Raw genomic sequence first — 18,600 nt, 5'->3', positions numbered from 1 at the left:
TCTATATAAACTTCTGGTGAATTTCACCTTGACATTTAATGAAGGTCACTCAGGAAAAAAAATCCAACTTATCTCTCTCTAATCTTCCTTTATGATAAAAAATAAAATTCCTCAGGATCCAGGTGCTTATCTGTTTGATCATTGCAAGAAAACACATTTCCTAGCTGCAGAGGAGACATTTGCTAGCAGAGCGGAGGCACTAGATACTTACATGTAACCCTTAAATTTGTTGAGGTGGTTGTTGGGTTTCTCACACACAATGGTATTGCAGAAGTGCTCTGGTTGGAACTGCAGCTCCTGAGAGAGACAGAATTCTGTGAGGTTATTAAGTCCTACTGACTTAGTCTTAATAGGATCATCCGGAGAGCTAATCACTACTAGAACCATCACAAATAAGGTGATTCCTGCTTTGTCACACAGTGACAATTGCAATGTGTAGGAAGCAGAGTTAAATCCTCATTAAGGAGGAGAAAGCAGATATGAATGGAAAGATGGATGCAGAGCCCAGGAATGCCTCTGCACTGACCGTGTTTCTCTGGCAGGCCTGGGTTCCAGTCCCCAGCCCAGTGCTGTCCAATAGAACCTACTCCAATCATGGTCACGTACATTCTAAGGCTGTGCTGTCCAGCACAGAGCCGCCAGGCACATGTGGCTATTGAACACTTGAAACATGTGGCTATTGAACACTTGAAGCTTGACACAGGAATTGGTTTTCAAATTGAATTTTCATTAAAGTCAAATAGCTACCTGTGGCCAGTGGCTAATACATTAGGCAGCACAAAAATAGATGATCAAAATGAAGGGGTCATAAATCACACTACCTGGAGAGAGCCACAACTTATAAGCTCATATATATATAATACTTCTACGGTGTTAAAAGATATATTCACACATATGCATGCCCACAGGTACATTTATGCATTTCAAAAATGAGTTGGTGCTCCTGTATCTTGCACATTTTTACATGCTACAAATTTTGTCTATGAAGACCTGAATAGAAACCTCTTGTGTGAATGTGCCCTATTACCTGTAAAAGCATTTCACTATTGATTAGTTACATTGTTTCAATTCATTTGCTATTCTAAAAATACTGTGAAAATAATAGCTAATAAAGCAAAATAAATCACATTTACCAGACTCTTAATTCTGCCTGACCCTGTGATGAGATCTTTACACTTTTATTTGTTTTGGGGCTTATAATTATCCTATGAAGCAGGAACTTTTATCATCCCCCTGCCTTAAAGTTTGGAAAAACAAAATACATGTATAAATACATGAATTGGCAAGAACATACTTTATATACAAAGATATGAAAAACTGTGCTCTATGTGTATAATAAGAATTGTAATGCATTCTGCTGTTGTGCATTTAAAAGAATAAAATTAATTTTTTAAAAAAAAAGGTAAGGGAGGTTGTCCAAGGTCATACCATGAGTGGGATTTGAATTTAAATCTAACTGTAAAACCTCTTCCTGGGAAACAAACTTGTAGCTAAGTATCTAAACATATTCTCAACTCTGCTTATTAAAGGCATTTTAGTTGTACAAGATTTTATGGTATAATGGGTAAAACTCAAGTTAGGGGTGAAGAACTGTTTCTAACTCTACACTCCTGGTTGACTCATTCTATGTTCAACTCTTCAGCCTCAGTTTACGCATTGATTAACACCACCTACCCTGCCTGACTCACGCCTCAGAAGAGAGAATCTACATGGAAAAGTTTGGAAATGTGGAACAAATAGAAGGCAGTAGTTCTGTCAGATTGGAAATGCTTACCTGAGCAGAGCTTATAGCACTAGGAATGAATTTATCCCTAGAGTTTCAAGGTACAGCTGCTCGAAAGGGCAGATTGATTTGGAGAAATGATAGCGTTTTCTGCCTTTGTGTAAATATACTCTCCATTGCATCTGCAACGGTGCCAATATAAATAAGCTCTCTACTCACTTGAAATAAATTACCCATCTAGGAGTTTCTAAAAATACGGCCCCCTTCCCTCCAGGAATCGATCCTTTCAGGGACAAACACTTGCCGAGTTCTGAGACAGACAGATCATGCTGTAATTTGTTAGCTTTCAGACCCCTGATTAAGTCGTGTGCTCACTTAAAAAATTTTTTTTAGTTGTTGATAGACCTTTATTTATATGTGGTGCTGAGAATCGAACCCATTGCCTCACATGTGCCAGGCAAGTGTGCTACTGTTGAGCCGCAGCCCTCACGTGTTCATTTCTGACCCATACCACTCAGCTCATCTCTGGGTTTCCACATCCAGACCCATTTCACAGATGAGTGGCAGTCAGGAGCCTTCTGCAGTGACTGAGACCACACTGTGCTTTAATCACACTCTGGATCCCCAGCCAAGATGAAGTTGACTCTCTGCCTTCCTCCTGAGGCCTCCCTTCCCTGGTTCCCTGCTCTCCTTTCTCTCTGGGCACCGGCCTGGGTCTTCTGCCTTCCTTTTTCCATATCAAGGTGGGACTTTGCTCTCTCTAACCACCTGTCGCCTGGTTCCTTCCTTCCCTCTGCATCACAGACCCTGGAGAAGGGTACTCATGCCCTCTTGCCTTTGAGGATTTGCTGGCACTCCCTCCAGGGAGGTTGCTGGGACACAGCCCGGGGATGGGAGGAACCGCCGTGCCACATGAGATCTGTCAGTCTCTTATCTAAGGTGCTGCCCTTTGGTGAAGTCTCACTGATCGCCAGGAAGGCACAGGGAAGACTGTATGTCCTTGGTTCTTTAGGGCAGACTTACCCCGATCGTGAAAAACTTTGTCCCAGACACTTGTCATTAATTTACCATGGTAGCTTTAAGAGGTTTGGACAAAGGTACAAGTGGAGACTGAAGTAAAGTCTTGTGGTTGTTGAGTAACAGGCTGGGATTGCAACTCGCATCATTGAAATCCAAAGCTAGTCATCACCATCATCATCACCTTGATTATTCTTCCTTCTCTTCCTACTCTTGTCATTATTGTCAGCATTGATTGAGTGTTTGGTAAAAGGAACTAAGTATTTTATACATGCTCGCTTCTTTAATTCTTATGATTAACTATCACATAATTTCCATTATCATCCTGTTTTACAGATAAATAAACTGAGGCTTAGGAAGAAACCCTGCTTTCCCCAGTGTCTTTTGGCCAGCAGAATAGGAAGACAGGGGTTACCCTTATGATTTCGAATACCATGGTGTCTGCTTTCTTGACCACAGTGTCATTGGGTGTATGAAGGAAAGGCTAGCGTGAGTTCTTCGCTTGGCCCTGTTTCCTTTTCTGGTTTTATTTCCCACTTCCTGTAAATGAAGTGCCTGATGTACTAAGTGAATCCATTCTCTATAGAAAATACATAAAATGACCATAGTACTCAGTGCAATGTTGCCTTTTTCAAACACATTTGCTTTTTAAAGTAGGGTACCCATGACGGGTATGCATAGAAGTTAAGGCACTAATTTGTTTTAAAATTTAGTATTGAAGGGGCGATTTTGTTCCAGTTCTCCTATGAAGCCCACTCTAATCCCCATAGACCCTTTTGCTCCACCCCATCAGAATTGATTGCTCTTTTCTGGGTGCTTCCACTCCACAAGGTTTATGTCTCTGTTTAACACACATGTGTCTAGGTCTAGTAGACTGTCGATTTCCTCTGGGGTGGTTCCTGGAACACCCTATTTCAACAGATACACCATGAAGATTTGTTAAAGTGGAGCTGGTTTTGGAGAGCACGATTCTAGGAATGTACATCTTGAAAGATGATGGACGAGGAGATAGAAAGCAGGCCTTGCTGTAAAGACGGACCCATATGTTAGGTAAAGTCTCAGGTATGATTTTAATTGATATGAAGGAAGGTGGTCACTTCTTTTATGGGAATGCATTTTGGTTCAGCAAATAAAAAACATCTTCAAAATCCTAGATTCCACTCATTCATTCATGAGTTCAAGTGTTTACTGAATACCCATGTTATACAAGCCAGGAGGGAAGGAGGAAGAGATTAGAAACCAAATGAATTACTGGAGTTATAAAACATTGCAGTTCCCGGTCTTGCTTAGGTGTGTTCCTGGCGGGACCTCTGAAGGCCAGGGAAAGTAAGCCAAAGGTCAGGGTGCAATAACTCCCCAGGGTTGAGGTGCTCCTGGCTGACCTGTGCCCCAGATACAGCCTGAGACCCTGGGAAGGCCAAGAGGAAACAGACTGAGATACATTCAGGCAACCAGAACAGGCTATTTCCCTGCTGCTTGCCTCACACTGTACATTTGGGGTTTGCTTTCCACTATTTTTCACAATTGAATATCAAGTTGATCAATAAATGTGGTTAAATAATATGTGCACCCATGGTCTTTTGAAGTTTTTTTCCTGCAGTGGGTCATTGTTTGCTGCTTGCCTGCCTGCCTCCCATTCCACTCTTCCTGCATAAACATGCTTTGACTTTCTTTGGGGATGTTACCTTCCCTCCTTGGTTCATAATCTTTAGGGGATTGTAAGTCCAGAAGCCCAGACCCTTAGACACTCTCCACTGTTAGACTTTGGATTCTGTGTAATGATTCAAGGAAGGAATCAAAAGAATAAGACCATCAAATGATTCCTGCTACTACTAGCCTTCCACCGCCTTCAAGTTTCCTGGTTCTTATTTCTGAGCCCGGATCTTCAGCTACCTTTGATTCTGTAAGCCATGTGTGCATTTCTCCCCTTTCCTACACACTCTTACCAATATTCCAGTTTGCTTCAGTTAAGCAGAATTGCTTTTGTTTCTTTTTTTGGGAGGTGGAGTATAGGGATTGAACTCAGGGGCACTCGACCACTGAGCTACATCCCAGCCTTATTTCGCTGAGGCACCTTGCTTTTGCTGAGGCTGGTCAGCCTCCCAAGCTGCTGGGATTACAGGTGTGCACCCCTGTGCCAGCTGCTTTTGTTTATTGCAAACAGACTCCTAATCAATACAACATCTACTCAGGCCACAGGTTATTAAATATTTTCCTATGGTGGTGTTTGATAAAATTGCTTTTCAAAAACTGCTATCCCTTATTTACCCCTTATTTACAAAGTGTTTGAAACTGATTAGTTCCATTTCATTGAGGTGAAAACTGAGCACTGATTATGATAAGTAACTGGCCCAAGGTCACACGTCTCAAGAGAACTCAGGTTTGTCTCATTCTAAAGTTTGCCTTGTTTTTCACTTGCTGCATTTAGTGCTGCCTGCCTAGAGGATCTGGGTCTTAAATGTTTTATTCCCAAATTTTCTATATTGGCAATTCTCTTGCTCTTTTAAACTTCCATTTTCAAGGTCAAGGGTTCACTTCTCAGGAACCCATCTCTGTTCACCACAGACCTGAGCAATCATTTTTTCTTTGAACCTCAACAATTCTTAATATCCAAGCAGTCACTTGTAATATCTTACATTTTAAACTGTCAAGTACTTACACTTTCTGTAAGTCAGTTGTTTTTCAACTGGTAGACTAAGCTATTGCAGCTTATCCACGAATTTCCTGTATGAACTAAAAAACTGAGTAAAATAAGACTCATACATATACCTCTACTTTTCAAATTTCTTCAGGAATTCTTGAGATTAGTAAATTATAAATATATTTTTAAAGGTCACCAAATGCACAGTAGCTTTCCCAAAAATCAAATTTCTTAAATAATGAACAGCATTACTTTTTTTTTTTAAAAAAAAAAACTACATAGTCATAGAGGATCTCGACATTACAAAGAAAAAGTGACCCACGGTGAAATTCCTATAGGACCGGAAGAACGCCTTAGATCACCATGACACCCCCTCAATGGATACTTAAATAATTTGTTGATCGAAGAAAGGAAAATCGGCAAACACCTCTAACACAGAGTGTTTCCTGTGAGCCAAGGATATCTGGGAAAACGAGGAAGGGAACTGCGAGGGATCATGCTTTTGAGCAGCTCTGAGTCTATTCTCTGCGATCCTTGGGTGAGAGAACTACAAGAACCACCTTTGCCCAACATGAGGATGGCAGGCGGTGCAGTGACCCTCAGCCATGGACTGCTCACCTGGACCACCCCAGGTCATAGGAGTTACAGGACAGGCAAGCAGCACCCAACAAAGTAGTGACACACAGGGATGGTATGTCACGATCCTGTAGTATGTGCCGAAAACTCAGACTACTTCTTACAGGTTTTTTTTTTTTTTTTTTTTTCCCATTACCAGCTTGTCTGATACAAATATTCTTCACACTCTAGCTGCTGACTCTTTCTTCCTGGAATATAAATTAAACACCACCAAGATTTCTGAAAATGCAAACTGAAAACTAATGACAGCTACCCAGCACTAGATAACCTCTCTGCTTCCTGGTTGGTGAGAATCCTTTTCAAGATAACACACAACAGAGTGACTGCCAGTTACCCTCCTCTGGCTCTGGATAAGGAATGATCGAAGTATTCAATCAGCCACAGAGCCCCTGCTGCCCCAGCCATCTGCACAAAGCACACAGATTGGACTGGAGGGCCCAGTGAGTGGGACTCCAAGGATTCCTTACAGTCCGAGGTCCCTTTTTGCAAGTGGACAACTTTTCTGTTTCATAAAAAAGGGCTGAATAATCTTGAGATCTTTTTAGGACACTTTCCTAACATATAAGGCATGAGTTTTTCATTCAAAGCTAACACATGTCATTTTCTTTCTCTCTCCTAGTATTGAGGATTGACCTAGAGGTACTCTACCACTGAGCCACATCCCCAGACTTGTTTATTTTGAGATAGGTTTTTGTGAGTTGTTGAGGCTGGCCTTGAACTTGCAATCCTCCTGTCCTAGCCTCTGGAGTAGCTGAGATTATAGGCATGTACCATTGATCTTTTTCTGTCATTTATAAGAGGATATACCTGATCTTTTCTGTCATTTCTAAGAGGAATTATTAGTAGAGTTGTTTGTTAACAATGGTCTGTGTAATTTCACAACTTGCTGTCTCTCGTTTACTGCAGCACCCCTAGAGTATGCTACAGACCCACCATATAGAGGGCCATGTAGAGGCCATACAAAAAGGGGTCAAAGCTTGAATGGATGAGTAGACAAAAAGCAGGATGTCTAAAATATGGACATTGGTGCCTTACATGAGTAGTAACAGACAAATCTTTTCTGTGCCCATTTTTTTCTTCCTTGGCATAACTGAGCTAAAAGAAAATGATATGAAATCCAATGTTTTGTCAAAAGAGGTTGCAAAGAAGAAAAGCATGAACATACCTTATATACAGAATTATAAAAAATCGTGCTGTGAATGGATAATCATGAATGCAGTGCACTCCACTATTGTCATATATGTAAGAAATAAATAAAAAAAGAAAGAGAAGCATGAATTCCAGTTTTGAGGAATCATAAGAAGTTGTTGGCAGAAGGTATGATCAGGATGAGTCACCTCTGCTGATAACCAAACTCCTAGCATGGTGTCTGCCACAGGAGGACCTCCTAAGATGCTAAGTGAATTTGTTGAATGGATTTCAACATAGACAAGAACAAAACCTATGGGAGCATAAGGAAGTTAAGTAACCCTGGTGCACAGCACAGAATGTTGCCCAGGCAGAGAGAGGCCAGGCAGGGAAGGGCCCTTCGGGAACAGAAAGAGGTCTAGTGGCTACAGAGGAGACACAGAGGATATTTAGCCCTCTCCTTGAGGATGGATGACTTTGTTAATGTATGAATTAGGCTTACACAGTCCCAGTGTGTAATAGGTGTCATGGCTACTTATTTCTGCACTGCTCAGAAATCTTCCACCCCATAGACCAGACTTTACTATGAAGTTCAAGTTGTGGATTGCCACTCACAGAATCCTCCTCCTCCGGCCAGAGCTAACAGGCCTAAGAGTGGGCACGTGGTACCAGTTGGGCCAGTCAGCCTTTTACTCTGCAATGTATTTTTAATCCAGACATCACAAAAGGTTCCCCATCCCTCTCTGGGGTTAAGCTGTAAGCCCAGCACTATTGGTCTGAAAAGTCGAGGCCAAACATGGAGAGAAATGCAGGTGAGAGACGGAGATTGTACTGGTGGATTCCGACTTCCTGGTTGCACAGGACCATAAAGCCCCCCTCAGCCCTATGTTCTTCCAATTAATCAATCCCCTTTTGGTCCAAGCTGCTTTAAAGCCAAGTTCTGTTATGTATGACCAAGTTTTGACTAATCAGTAGATCAGTATGATTATCATTTGAGACAGCAAATATTTCCCATAATGACTTTAAATATCCACCGTTCTTAATGGTTAAGGTGGTGATGGTCAATATGAAAATGTGAATGTGTTATCCTGAGATATGGAAATAATAGGTAGGAGGCAATTTTTCAGTTATCATCCATATGCCCCTTAGCTTGATTACATCTTTCATATAACCTAGCAGAGCTTCCTCATAGGGCCCTGGAGGGATACAAGTGGAAAATGATTTTCAGTGGAAATGTACAAATAATGCTATACACTGGGAAGAGGGACTCTTCCCTTCTACAAAGTACATGTGTGTGTCCACATCCCAGTAGGAGACTGGAGAAGAAACTCACTAAAAGGAGGACAGAGTCCAGAAGAAATGATAATGGTTTTTCATAGAGTTGTTTCTTCACCATAAAATTATTAGTTATCCTAAACAATTATAACCTAGAACTTGGATAGCTTCAGCATACTCATATATGTGAAAATGATATTCATTTGAGAAATAAAAACTACATATAAAAGGATGTACTTTATCAGTGGGAAAACAACCAGGATCATCAGAATTGAGTTCTGATTCTGACTACGTACCATACTTACTGGGTGATATTTGAAAAATCCAATCTCTCCGAGATCAGGTTTCCTTAACCCTAAAATGTTTTCAATTCCTACCTTTTCTACCTTACAGGCTCCTGTTAGTGGTAAGTATTAAAAGGGAGTAGAGGAGCAAAGTGGCTAAGGACTCTGTCTGATGTGGCGGGAGGATTGACATGTTCTGTATTGATGAGGTAGAGTTCAGACCTCTAGTCTTGAGTTGAAATTGTCTTATCAGCACAAATTCTGATGTATTCATTCTAAAAATGTCCTAATTCTGTCACTTAAATGACATAGAAATAATGATCATCCAGACAGCAATGAGCACCTCTAGCATGTACTTACTGCAGTTTTTAAATATAAGTTTCTGTGGAAAGGAACCAGATCTGTCGGCAACTTCTGAGGTCCTGTCAGAAGGACTCAGGAGCCACTTCTATTTTTGAAGTTCCTACTGGATAAAGATGGACAACCAGTAAAGAGAACAGCTGCATTGATTTGATATGCATCCACTGCGTTTAAATCTAAGAATTCTTACAGATATTGAAAGAGAAAAACTCACTTGACCACCCTGGAGGATGCTAGCGAACCAAATCATTAATTTGAAAACTGATAAATGAAAAGAAAGCATCAAACACTTACCCAGCATTTCCTGTCCAGAAGACAACTCAGCACAACCCAATAATGAGGGGGAATTTGTAAAAATAGATGAGTTAGAGTAGCATCACTTTGCAAAGCCCGTGGACTTAATGGATATAAAGAATCTTTACCAGTGACTACCAACATTGAAAAAAGACATTTTCTCTCTCAAGATGGTCATGCAGCATATGTCACACACAAACACCAGATCTACTCTGAATCTGATTCATGCATTAGATCCAACTACCAATTTGCAGAAATACAGTGCAAGGGGAAACACGTTAAATAATACCACAGGGAGTCAGTGCAATCAGAAAAATCCAGACTATTTAAAATTTTGCAGAAATAATTAGGTTTATTACCCAACAGAAACTAAATATACCAGAAAAGAGCGCTAAATGAGAAACCTGTAAATTAAATTTAAGAAACTAATATCAATATTTGGCTTTGTTTGGTTCCTGATTTAAACAAGTGAGGAAATATTGACCACTGACTTGAAAGTTAATATCAAGGAGTTACTGCTAATTTTTTTTTAGGTGTGAAATGGTATGGTATATTTAAAAATATTATCTTTTAGAGATGCATACAGAAATGTTTACAGATGAAATGTTGTGATACTGAAAATCTGCTACAAAATACTTTGCAGAGGATAAAAGGACCCGGGGACATTGAAAAACGAGATGGGTGATGAGTTCATTGTTGAAATTAGGCAATGGGTACATAAAAATTTATTATATAATTCTCTCTTGTTCATACTTGGAAATTTCCACAATAAAAGAAAGCAGCAGCAGTAAAGAACTTTGCCTGTGTTTAAATTGAGCTCAGTCCATTGCTAGTTCCACCGAGCAGGATTATTTGTGAGGAACAGAGACAATGGGTGTCCAACATTTAGAAGAACGACCCATGGCAGTTCAATCAGGTATGGGTTCAATCCCATTCCCTATTGATGCTGTTCATTATTATGCATTGCTACACAGATCCTATATTAAAATAATTCTAGAAAATGTGATCTCTGCTCAACATTTAGGCAAACAATCAACAGGTAGAAAACACTAAATAGCATTCTTAATGGAAATTTGGAGCAATCTATCAGGGGCAAGACCCATTACAAAATCTACCAGGGAAGAGTACTTTTTTTTTTTTTTTTTTTTTTTTTTTTTTTAAGGACAGCCAAGGTTGAGAAGACAGGCAATCATCTTTTGTTCCATCTGACATTTGTCATTACTGAACTGGGACGGTGATAAATTTCTCCTTATCAGACCTCCACTTTTTGTGAGAAAAATCCTCCTCTATCTAACTATGTTAGAACCAGTGTGTATTCTCACTGCAGAGGATCCAAGTTCAAACAACTGTTTCAGCTAAGCACATGACAGTTAAGCACTAACTATGGGTGGAATGCAAGCTAGAAGGGAGACTCAGTGAAGAACTTTTAACTTCAACAATCAACAGATGAGCAAATTATTACATTCCTCAATGATGCCCTGGGCCAAAGCATTCCACACTTTAATAGGTGTGTGAATGACCTGGGGATCTTGCTAAACTGCAGAATCTGGTTTACTCTGGGGTAGGGTCTGAGACGCCACATTTCTGATAAGCTCTTGGGTGATGCTAAAATGACTAGTCTGTTGTTCCCCTCCTTTTATCCTCTGCAAATTATTTTGTAGCAGATTTTCAATATCACAACATTTCATTTGTAAACATTTTTGCAGGTTTCTAATTGACATCAGGAAAGGATCTGATACGCATTGTAATAGGACTTGAGCTTCAATGATATGGATTATAGATTCCAGAAACATGCTTGATTTAAAGTATTAATTAGCAGAATCCATTTCTGATTCTTTGGCTTTGGTAACTTTTCCTTTTACCAAACACAAATGCCACAGGTATTCATTTTCACCTGTCAAATCCCTAGGCTAAAACCCTCTTTAAAGAAGAGGTTTTAGGCATTAGAATGCCACCACAAAGAAAACTGTACAATTTAATGCTCTAATCGAGTCCTCTTGCCTGCTGGGCAATGGAATTTACCAGAATCCTAATCCTAATCCCTTTCCCTCACAAGATGAGATGGGAATGAATATTTCACAAGCAGATCATAATTTTGTAAATTTAAAGATAGATAGTGCATATCATGATAAAGGCTTCAACGGAACAAGTAATTGGTTTGATCCAGAGTTGGATTCTGAGAAAAGGATTTTGAAACCAACTCTAGTAACCAGAGTGTCATGGAAAGAAGACCCTTTCCGGGGCTCTTTGTTTGTAATTCCATTTGAACCTAATATTTAGGGAAAGGGAAGCATGAACCTCCTGGGCCAAGAGGGCTGTCAACTTCTCCGTCCTTCTTCACCCACTGGGATCACGTCTGAACCACAACTCAGGTATATCTTTACCAAAAAGGAATGTGAATAAGTATTTGTGCTGAAAAAGGTTATTCAAATGGTTTGGAGAGCTCAGCATTAAAGTCTAACACACCTGGTTGCCCCAGTACTACTTAGAGAACTTCATATATTCATGAACTTCGGAACTTCCAAGGGCGGGGGGCATCCCAAGACACCGGCTTCCCAATTTGATTTGACCAGGAACCATATTTTTCAAAACCTGTCTCTTGGGATAAGTGTTCTGTGTCCTGGGCCTTGAGAAATGCTGATCTAGGGAAGCCAACATTGAATTAACCGAATTTACTGATCTCTCGTCATCCACAAGACAGTGAAAATTCTGTGTGGGGATGAGGTGGGGAATTTCTAGAAATCTAGGTTATTAGTTAAAACCCTTTTGGGAAGGTGAAGGCCCCACAGACTAGCGAGATTTAGAGGGAAATAGTCAACGAGAGCCCTTAGGTATTCGTTATTTAAGACATTAAGTTTCCAAACTTTTCATATTTGTAGGGGTTCCAAATCTTCTCTGAGACCATGAGTAAGATTCACCTTTTCTGTTTCACAGAGTGTTCATGTGTAAAATGAGGACAGCGATGGCCACCTTACAGGGTAGGTGTAAGGACTAAAAGGGACAATGCATCACAGGCACACAGGATGAAGCACACAGATGTGGTTTTGTTCTCATCGTGGTTAAGTAGGCTTTAGGAAGGACTCAAGGTGGCACCTTTCTTTTTCAAGGGTTTCAAGGGTCTTCAAGCAGGTTATTGTGGTTTAGATATGAGGTGTCCCCCCAAAGCTCATGTGTGAGACCACGCAAGAACATTCAGAGGTGGAATGATTGTGTTAGGACAACCTTGACCCGATTAGTGAATTGATTCCCTGATGGGGATTAAATGAGTGGAACCTGAAGGCAGGTTAGGTGTAGCTGGAGGAGGTGGGCTTGGGCGCATGCCCTTGGGGTATATACTTTGTAACTGGTGAATACAGTCTCTTTGCTTCTTGGAGGGCATGTCCTGACCTGCTTCTCCCTGTCACACTCTTGCACCATGATTTTCTGCCTCTCCTGGAGCCCTGAGGAATGGAGCTGGTGTCTATGGACTGAGACCTCTGAAACTGTGAGCCCCCAAATAAACTTTTCCTCCAAATTGTTCTTGTCAGGTCTGCTGATCACAGCAGTGGAAAAGTTGGCTAAAACAGAGGTGGTGGTGGGTTCATATCAACATCATCATGCTCAGGTCCCTACTCAGACCCAGTGAATCGTAACTTTGTGGTGGCAGTAGGGCAGGATGCATGTGTCTTTTAAAAGCTTCCCCAGTCATGACTGGGGTGCACCCTAAGCTCCTGTAATATATCTGCAGCAAATCTTCAAGTGGGGATGCTACTCTTCCTATGGTGGTTCTGGGACACATTGCTTAGAATAAAAGGTTTCTGTTCTTAAATGTTAAGAAATGCCACGCACTGGCAGTTGGCCCTTCTTCTCCTTGGGGATTATTGAAGTATCAGAAGTGGCACACAATTATTTAAATTGATTGTCTTCTCACCTTATTGACCTTGCAACAACTTTCTTGCAACTCTCATCTGCATCTTTGACCATCACATTTGAGAGATCCTATATGATAGTGTTAGCCCAAAGTGAGTTCTATCCGTGTGTCTTTTGCACTAAAGCTATAGGGGAGAAACAAGATAGCAAAGAGCAGCCAACACTATTGCCCAGACAGTGGGTTGAGATTTAATTCTTTAGTTCTATTACTTTAATTCTTCTTGCCACCTGTTACTTTTATGTGAAAAGATTATTGAAAATAATAAATACGTGCTTTCAAGTTAGCATCTCTGGGTAAACTGGGGTAACATTCAAATAGTCATGGAGATGAACTAGTACAGACTTTAAGAGCTGAGGCTCTGGACAAATCCGGCTTTGAGTCCAAGTTTCTACTTTCCCTGGCTCAGTGATGGTGGGTGAGTTACGTGACCTTTCTGTGCTACAGTCTCCTTATTGCTCAGAAGGGACAGTGGTAGTTCCCGTCTCTTGTGTTCTCATGTGGATAAACGAGATAACCATGCAAAGTCCTCAGTATGGGCCCAAGTTCACTATTGTATTAAAAATGCTCTTGAACAAAAGGAGAAGGAGAATTAATCCAATAGTAGAGAACTCTGGAAAACTTCAAGCTCCTATAAATCTTCTTTACACAAGTGAATTGACTTTATTTTTCAAGCCAAGTGCCCTGTGAGAATTCAGGGCAAGACTTTGAGAGACTTATTGAGTTGACTGGTCTACCGAGAGTGAATGACCCTTTCCCCTGACTTCATTCTAATCCCCAACCATCTAATTAACATGCGTGGAACGGTTTGGGAGCTACTGCCAAAGATGAAGTCACTGGTTGAAAGGCAACAGCATTGGCAGAGAGACTGCCAGAGAGAGTTCAGAACGGTTCAGAACTGGATGAGAATGTCGGGGTTATGGAGGCTGAGGGGCGAGATTTGTGAGCAAACAGAAACTTACTATAAGGAGCAGGAGGAAGGGAGGAGGAGGGAGGACAAGGGGAGGGAGAGAGAGAGCCTCATTATAGTAGTCAGGCTAAGATGTCAGTGTTATGCAAACGTGTAATACATGTTTCTTCCTGTAAATAAAAACGAGTAGAAAGGTTTGAAAACCTCTGGCCAAGAAAGCGGGCCACAGGGCCTTGAAGCCAGGTCAGATTGTTGCTGTTCGGTGAGGCCGACTTGGTAAACTCAGAGCAGATCTCACTCTGCCTTTTTGTCAACACCGGGGTGATTCAGTGACTGCGGGAGGGACAAGCAAAGAGACTCAGGGGCCAATGCCTAGTTCCAGAACTGCCCAACAGGCAGACAGCTGTGGTGACAGTGGCAGTGTGATGACAGGGGAGGGGGGGGGGTGAGACAAGCCCATTTCCAGTGCAGCAGTAGTAGTTGTAGTAGTTGGCCCCTACTGTGTGTATTCAGCAGGTGCCAAGCCCTCTATTTTGTTGTTTTACTCTCTCTGTCCCCATTGACTCTCACAGCAAAACCCTGGAGTAGCTGTGAGCATTCCATTGAAAGAGGGAGCCAAAAATTATGTCATTTTGCAGGAAAATGGAGCCTGCAGAAATCCTGTTTTGTGGGGAAAAAAAAAAAATCCAAACTCAGGTGGTCAGGGGTCATATATTTTCTCTCATCTGTGAAATTTGGAAAAAAGGAAAAGAAAGGTGCATGGTAAAGAGATCTCATGAAAGTCCAAGGGAGGAACAGGACCAAGAGAGGGAAATACTGCAGAATGATATTGGCCAAACTGTATTGTGTGCATCCATGAATAAGTGACAACGAGTCCTATCACTGGGAACAACTATTATGCACCAGTAAAGTGTGGAGAAACCTAAAACGTTGAGCATTAAACAATAGAGGAGGAGACCACAGACTTCTGAGAATTAAATCAATCACACACAATAAACCATGAGGATTGTTCACCAGGGTGTGTGGCATGAGGCAGGGTGAGCTGAACTCTGGAGAAGATTCAGTCTAGACAGCTGCACCCATGCTCAGGAGACTCTCTGAGGAATGGACCATTGGCCTTCTTTCTCCCGAATCCTGTGACTCATTCAATTTCTCCCAAGCCAAAGGCTGGTGAAGAGAAGCCAGAAAAATCTTATTCTTTTCTATGACAAGATAAAGGTGCCAGATTGGAAGTCAACACCTACAAGGGGATTTTATAATGAAAACTGGAATGTGACACCCAGCTTCAGTGAGTCAACACACGGGTTGCCTACAAAAGTCATTGATATTAGTACCAGCTATTAACCAGTCTCTCCCTGTGCTCTGTCTTCGTGCTAAGTCATTTGTGTGCATATCATTTCGTCTTCCAGAATAACCCTGTGGAGAGGGTACGATTTTTGTCCTCATCTTCTAGATGAGGGAACTAAGGTGTGGGAGGGTCATAGGTTGCCTAGGGTGAGACAGGTTGTAAGTGGCAGGGTTTAATCTTTAAACTCAGCTCTATCGATCCCAAGAGTATGAGCTGGTAACCACAGGGCAAAATAGCTTCTCCATGACATCCAAGGAACCACTGATGTAAGCACAATGGCTCCCTGAACTCAGAGGTGCTTCGGGACTGTTGAGAAGGCATGCATGAGTGGAAAATAGTTATTTATTCCTTGCTGCTTAGAAGTGGCCAACGGAGTATTAAAGATTCAAGGAGGGAGTGGCTACTGCAGCTGAAGCAAGCAGAATGAGTGGGAGTGGCTGACCCCGTAGCAACTGAACAGCCTTTAGTCTCCTGGGTTTTCAGAACCAGTCTGCATTAGAGAACTTGAACACTTTCAGAAAGCCATTTAGCAAAGCCTCAACTTCCTCATCTGCCATATGGGTACTCTTCCCATCTCACAGGGGTGCTGGGAGGATGAAGTGTTCCTGAGGTGCTTGGGACAGAGGCATCCAGTCCTGTTTGCACTACCTTCCAGTTTAACTTTCCAGTAGAAACAGCTCGCTTCTTCCCTCTGATCTTACCACTGAAGAGTTTAGAAAATGTCCTACCTGCTGGGAGAAGCCCCTCACGACACATCTTTGCTTGAGGTTTGTCTCTCCGTCCAAGTTGGCTGTCTCCAGGTGGCAGATCCCGCTGGGGTCTGAGGAAAAGAGGAGGAGTGTGTCCGCAGGGATGATCTCATTGCACTGCATCTGGATGAAGTCGCCCACGCGCACATCCTTCCAGCACCTCTGCACATAGCGCTGCTGTTTTCTTGGGGGACAAAAAACACAGGGGTCTCAGTGAGTTTTAAGAATCCTCAAAAAATTAATAAATGAATGGAAGAAGGTCCCACCAGCACTCAGCAACCTCCCTGGTCAGCCTGTCACGAGACTGCTCTGGATACCACCTTCCCCCAGAAGACCACCCTTATGATCTCTCTCGAAGACCTAGACATGGTTTGTAGAATCCCACCAGGGAAAGATTTCTCCTGGTGATGATTTAGCATTTTGATTGACTGCCAACTATTGACCAGGTAACTGTGCTCAGCCCTTGCTTCTTAGCAGGAGAAAAATTCCAGAAGAAAATGAACTCTACTTCTATTTTAGTGAAACTCTTCATTTATATAACCAGAAATCATTGAAGAAAAGAGATTTTGCAAAGGTTTGCAAAGAAGATTGCTTTGATCATGGGCGGGGGTGGGGTGGGGGTGAGAATGGCATTAGGAGAGGTGGCCGGGGGGCTGGGTTGGGGATCAGCAGATGGACACTTGCCTAGCATGTGTGAGGCACTGGGTTCGATCCTCAGCACCACATAAAAATAAAAAGATAACAGAGTTAAAAAAAGAGAGGTGGGGATATTGGTCATTATTTAGGAATATTTGAAACAGTGATAAAGTAGAAAACCTGAGGTAGTCAGGGCATTAGGAAGAAGGCAACAGGAATTTCGATGGGTTGGGGGAAGCCAAGGGGAGGACATGCTTTATCTTCCCATTCAATTTGTCAGCAGTAGTGGTAACAATTGAAAATTTAGCATTTCTAATTTGCTGAGCATGGGGGCTAATGTTTTGTTCAGTTGCATAATGATCCATCGTGTAGATTTTATCATACCCATTTCCCAGATGAGGAAATTGAGGGTCAAAACAAAAACTTTCCCAGTCTCACAAAAAAAAAAAAAAGAGAGCTGAGCCCTGAGCTTGAACCCAACGTGACAGTGACGCTCACTGGTTTCACTGCTGGGGATGCTTCCTGCCATCAGGTGGCATCCAGTGTTCAGCCTTTTCCAGGTGCCCCACAGGATCTCCCCATGTTTGAAGACAACACACTCCAATTCCATAGAGCTCTTGGTCCAGAAAGTCTTCCTTCTGCCTAGCAGAACATTTAAGGAGTTCTGTTCTCCTGGGTAGTCTGACCCATCCCAACTTCTGCTTTTTTTTAAAAAAAAAAAATATTTCTAGGTCCTCATGAGAGGGTCCTATGAAACCTTAGCACAGGCCAGGCCAAATTCAACCTTCCAGGAGTCCTGAATTATTTCTTGCATGAGTTTGAAGATCTGCCCTGGAGGTGTGTGGGATCTTCGAAGGCTGCATTTGGAACGTTCTTCTTCTGGGATTTGGAACCAAACCAGTATTCCACATGGGTTTTTTTCTACCTGAGCCCCGGAAGCTTGAAGCTGGGGGGGTCTCCAAGGGCAGTGGTCTGGAGAGGCCCAACTCCCCTGCTGTTTCTACACGGATGCTGCCCTCTCTGGGCTAGTTACTGTTTCTTTTGGAATCTGAGCTGTCTTGGGCAGGACAAGATCAGTCTTTCACAGAGAAAGGGATGTGAACAAAAGTACCTGGGAGGTTGAGGGGTTTGATGCCTTATTTTCTTGGGGCTCCCCTGCTAAGATCCCATCTTACTGGTCCTAAAAGGTCCTCCCTCAAGCCCTTGAAATGAAGGTGCTTCCATTTGGAAGGATGAAGGGAAACCTGATCAGTCTATAATAAACAGGGATATCTGAACTGGGGAATAGCCTTATCACTCAGGGTTCTTTGGCAGTGGCCCATGGCCCTGGGGACTCAATGCAGCAGACTCAGTTGAATCAAAGCATGGGCTATGTCACCCCAGTGACTACCGAGACCACTTTTGCATATTTGGTGGCCGAGGAGAGTAAAGTGTCTGTAGCATTTTAGTGAGAATTCTTTCTTTCATGCAAAAAGCATATAACAGGTTTCCAAGCACCTTTCAATTGATTATCTCAATCTATTAAATACCACTCTGCTGAATATCACTTTTTTTAAAAAATGAAGAATAGGGGTGGTTGCCATGGTTTTCTGTCCTTGTCACTTCAGAAATATGTTTGAAAATATGCTTGTCTATATATTTAGGTCAGATACTTCACCACCACGAGTGCCATTGTGACTGTCAAACACTTTA

At 42.0% G+C, this 18,600-nt stretch overlaps 1 protein-coding gene across 3 annotated transcripts in view; it reads right to left on the bottom strand.

Annotated features, from left to right (window-relative positions):
- Positions 1–18,600, bottom strand: part of Atp10b (ATPase phospholipid transporting 10B (putative)) — a 99,550-nt gene that overhangs the window by 65,735 nt on the left and 15,215 nt on the right. For all 3 annotated transcript variants that reach the window (XM_076855701.2, XM_076855702.2, XM_076855703.2), the window contains 2 exons: positions 16,252–16,456; positions 212–297 (listed from right to left, as the gene is read on the bottom strand). In XM_076855701.2, the coding sequence (XP_076711816.2) occupies positions 212–297; positions 16,252–16,456 (291 nt within the window). The remainder of the gene's footprint in view (positions 1–211; positions 298–16,251; positions 16,457–18,600) is intronic.

Source organism: Callospermophilus lateralis, chromosome 5 (assembly GCF_048772815.1).
Source record: "Callospermophilus lateralis isolate mCalLat2 chromosome 5, mCalLat2.hap1, whole genome shotgun sequence".
In the NCBI taxonomy this organism is placed as follows: Eukaryota; Metazoa; Chordata; class Mammalia; order Rodentia; family Sciuridae; genus Callospermophilus; species Callospermophilus lateralis.
The sequence above is the reverse complement of the archived record's forward strand: the minus strand, read 5'-3'. Positions and strand labels throughout refer to the sequence as shown.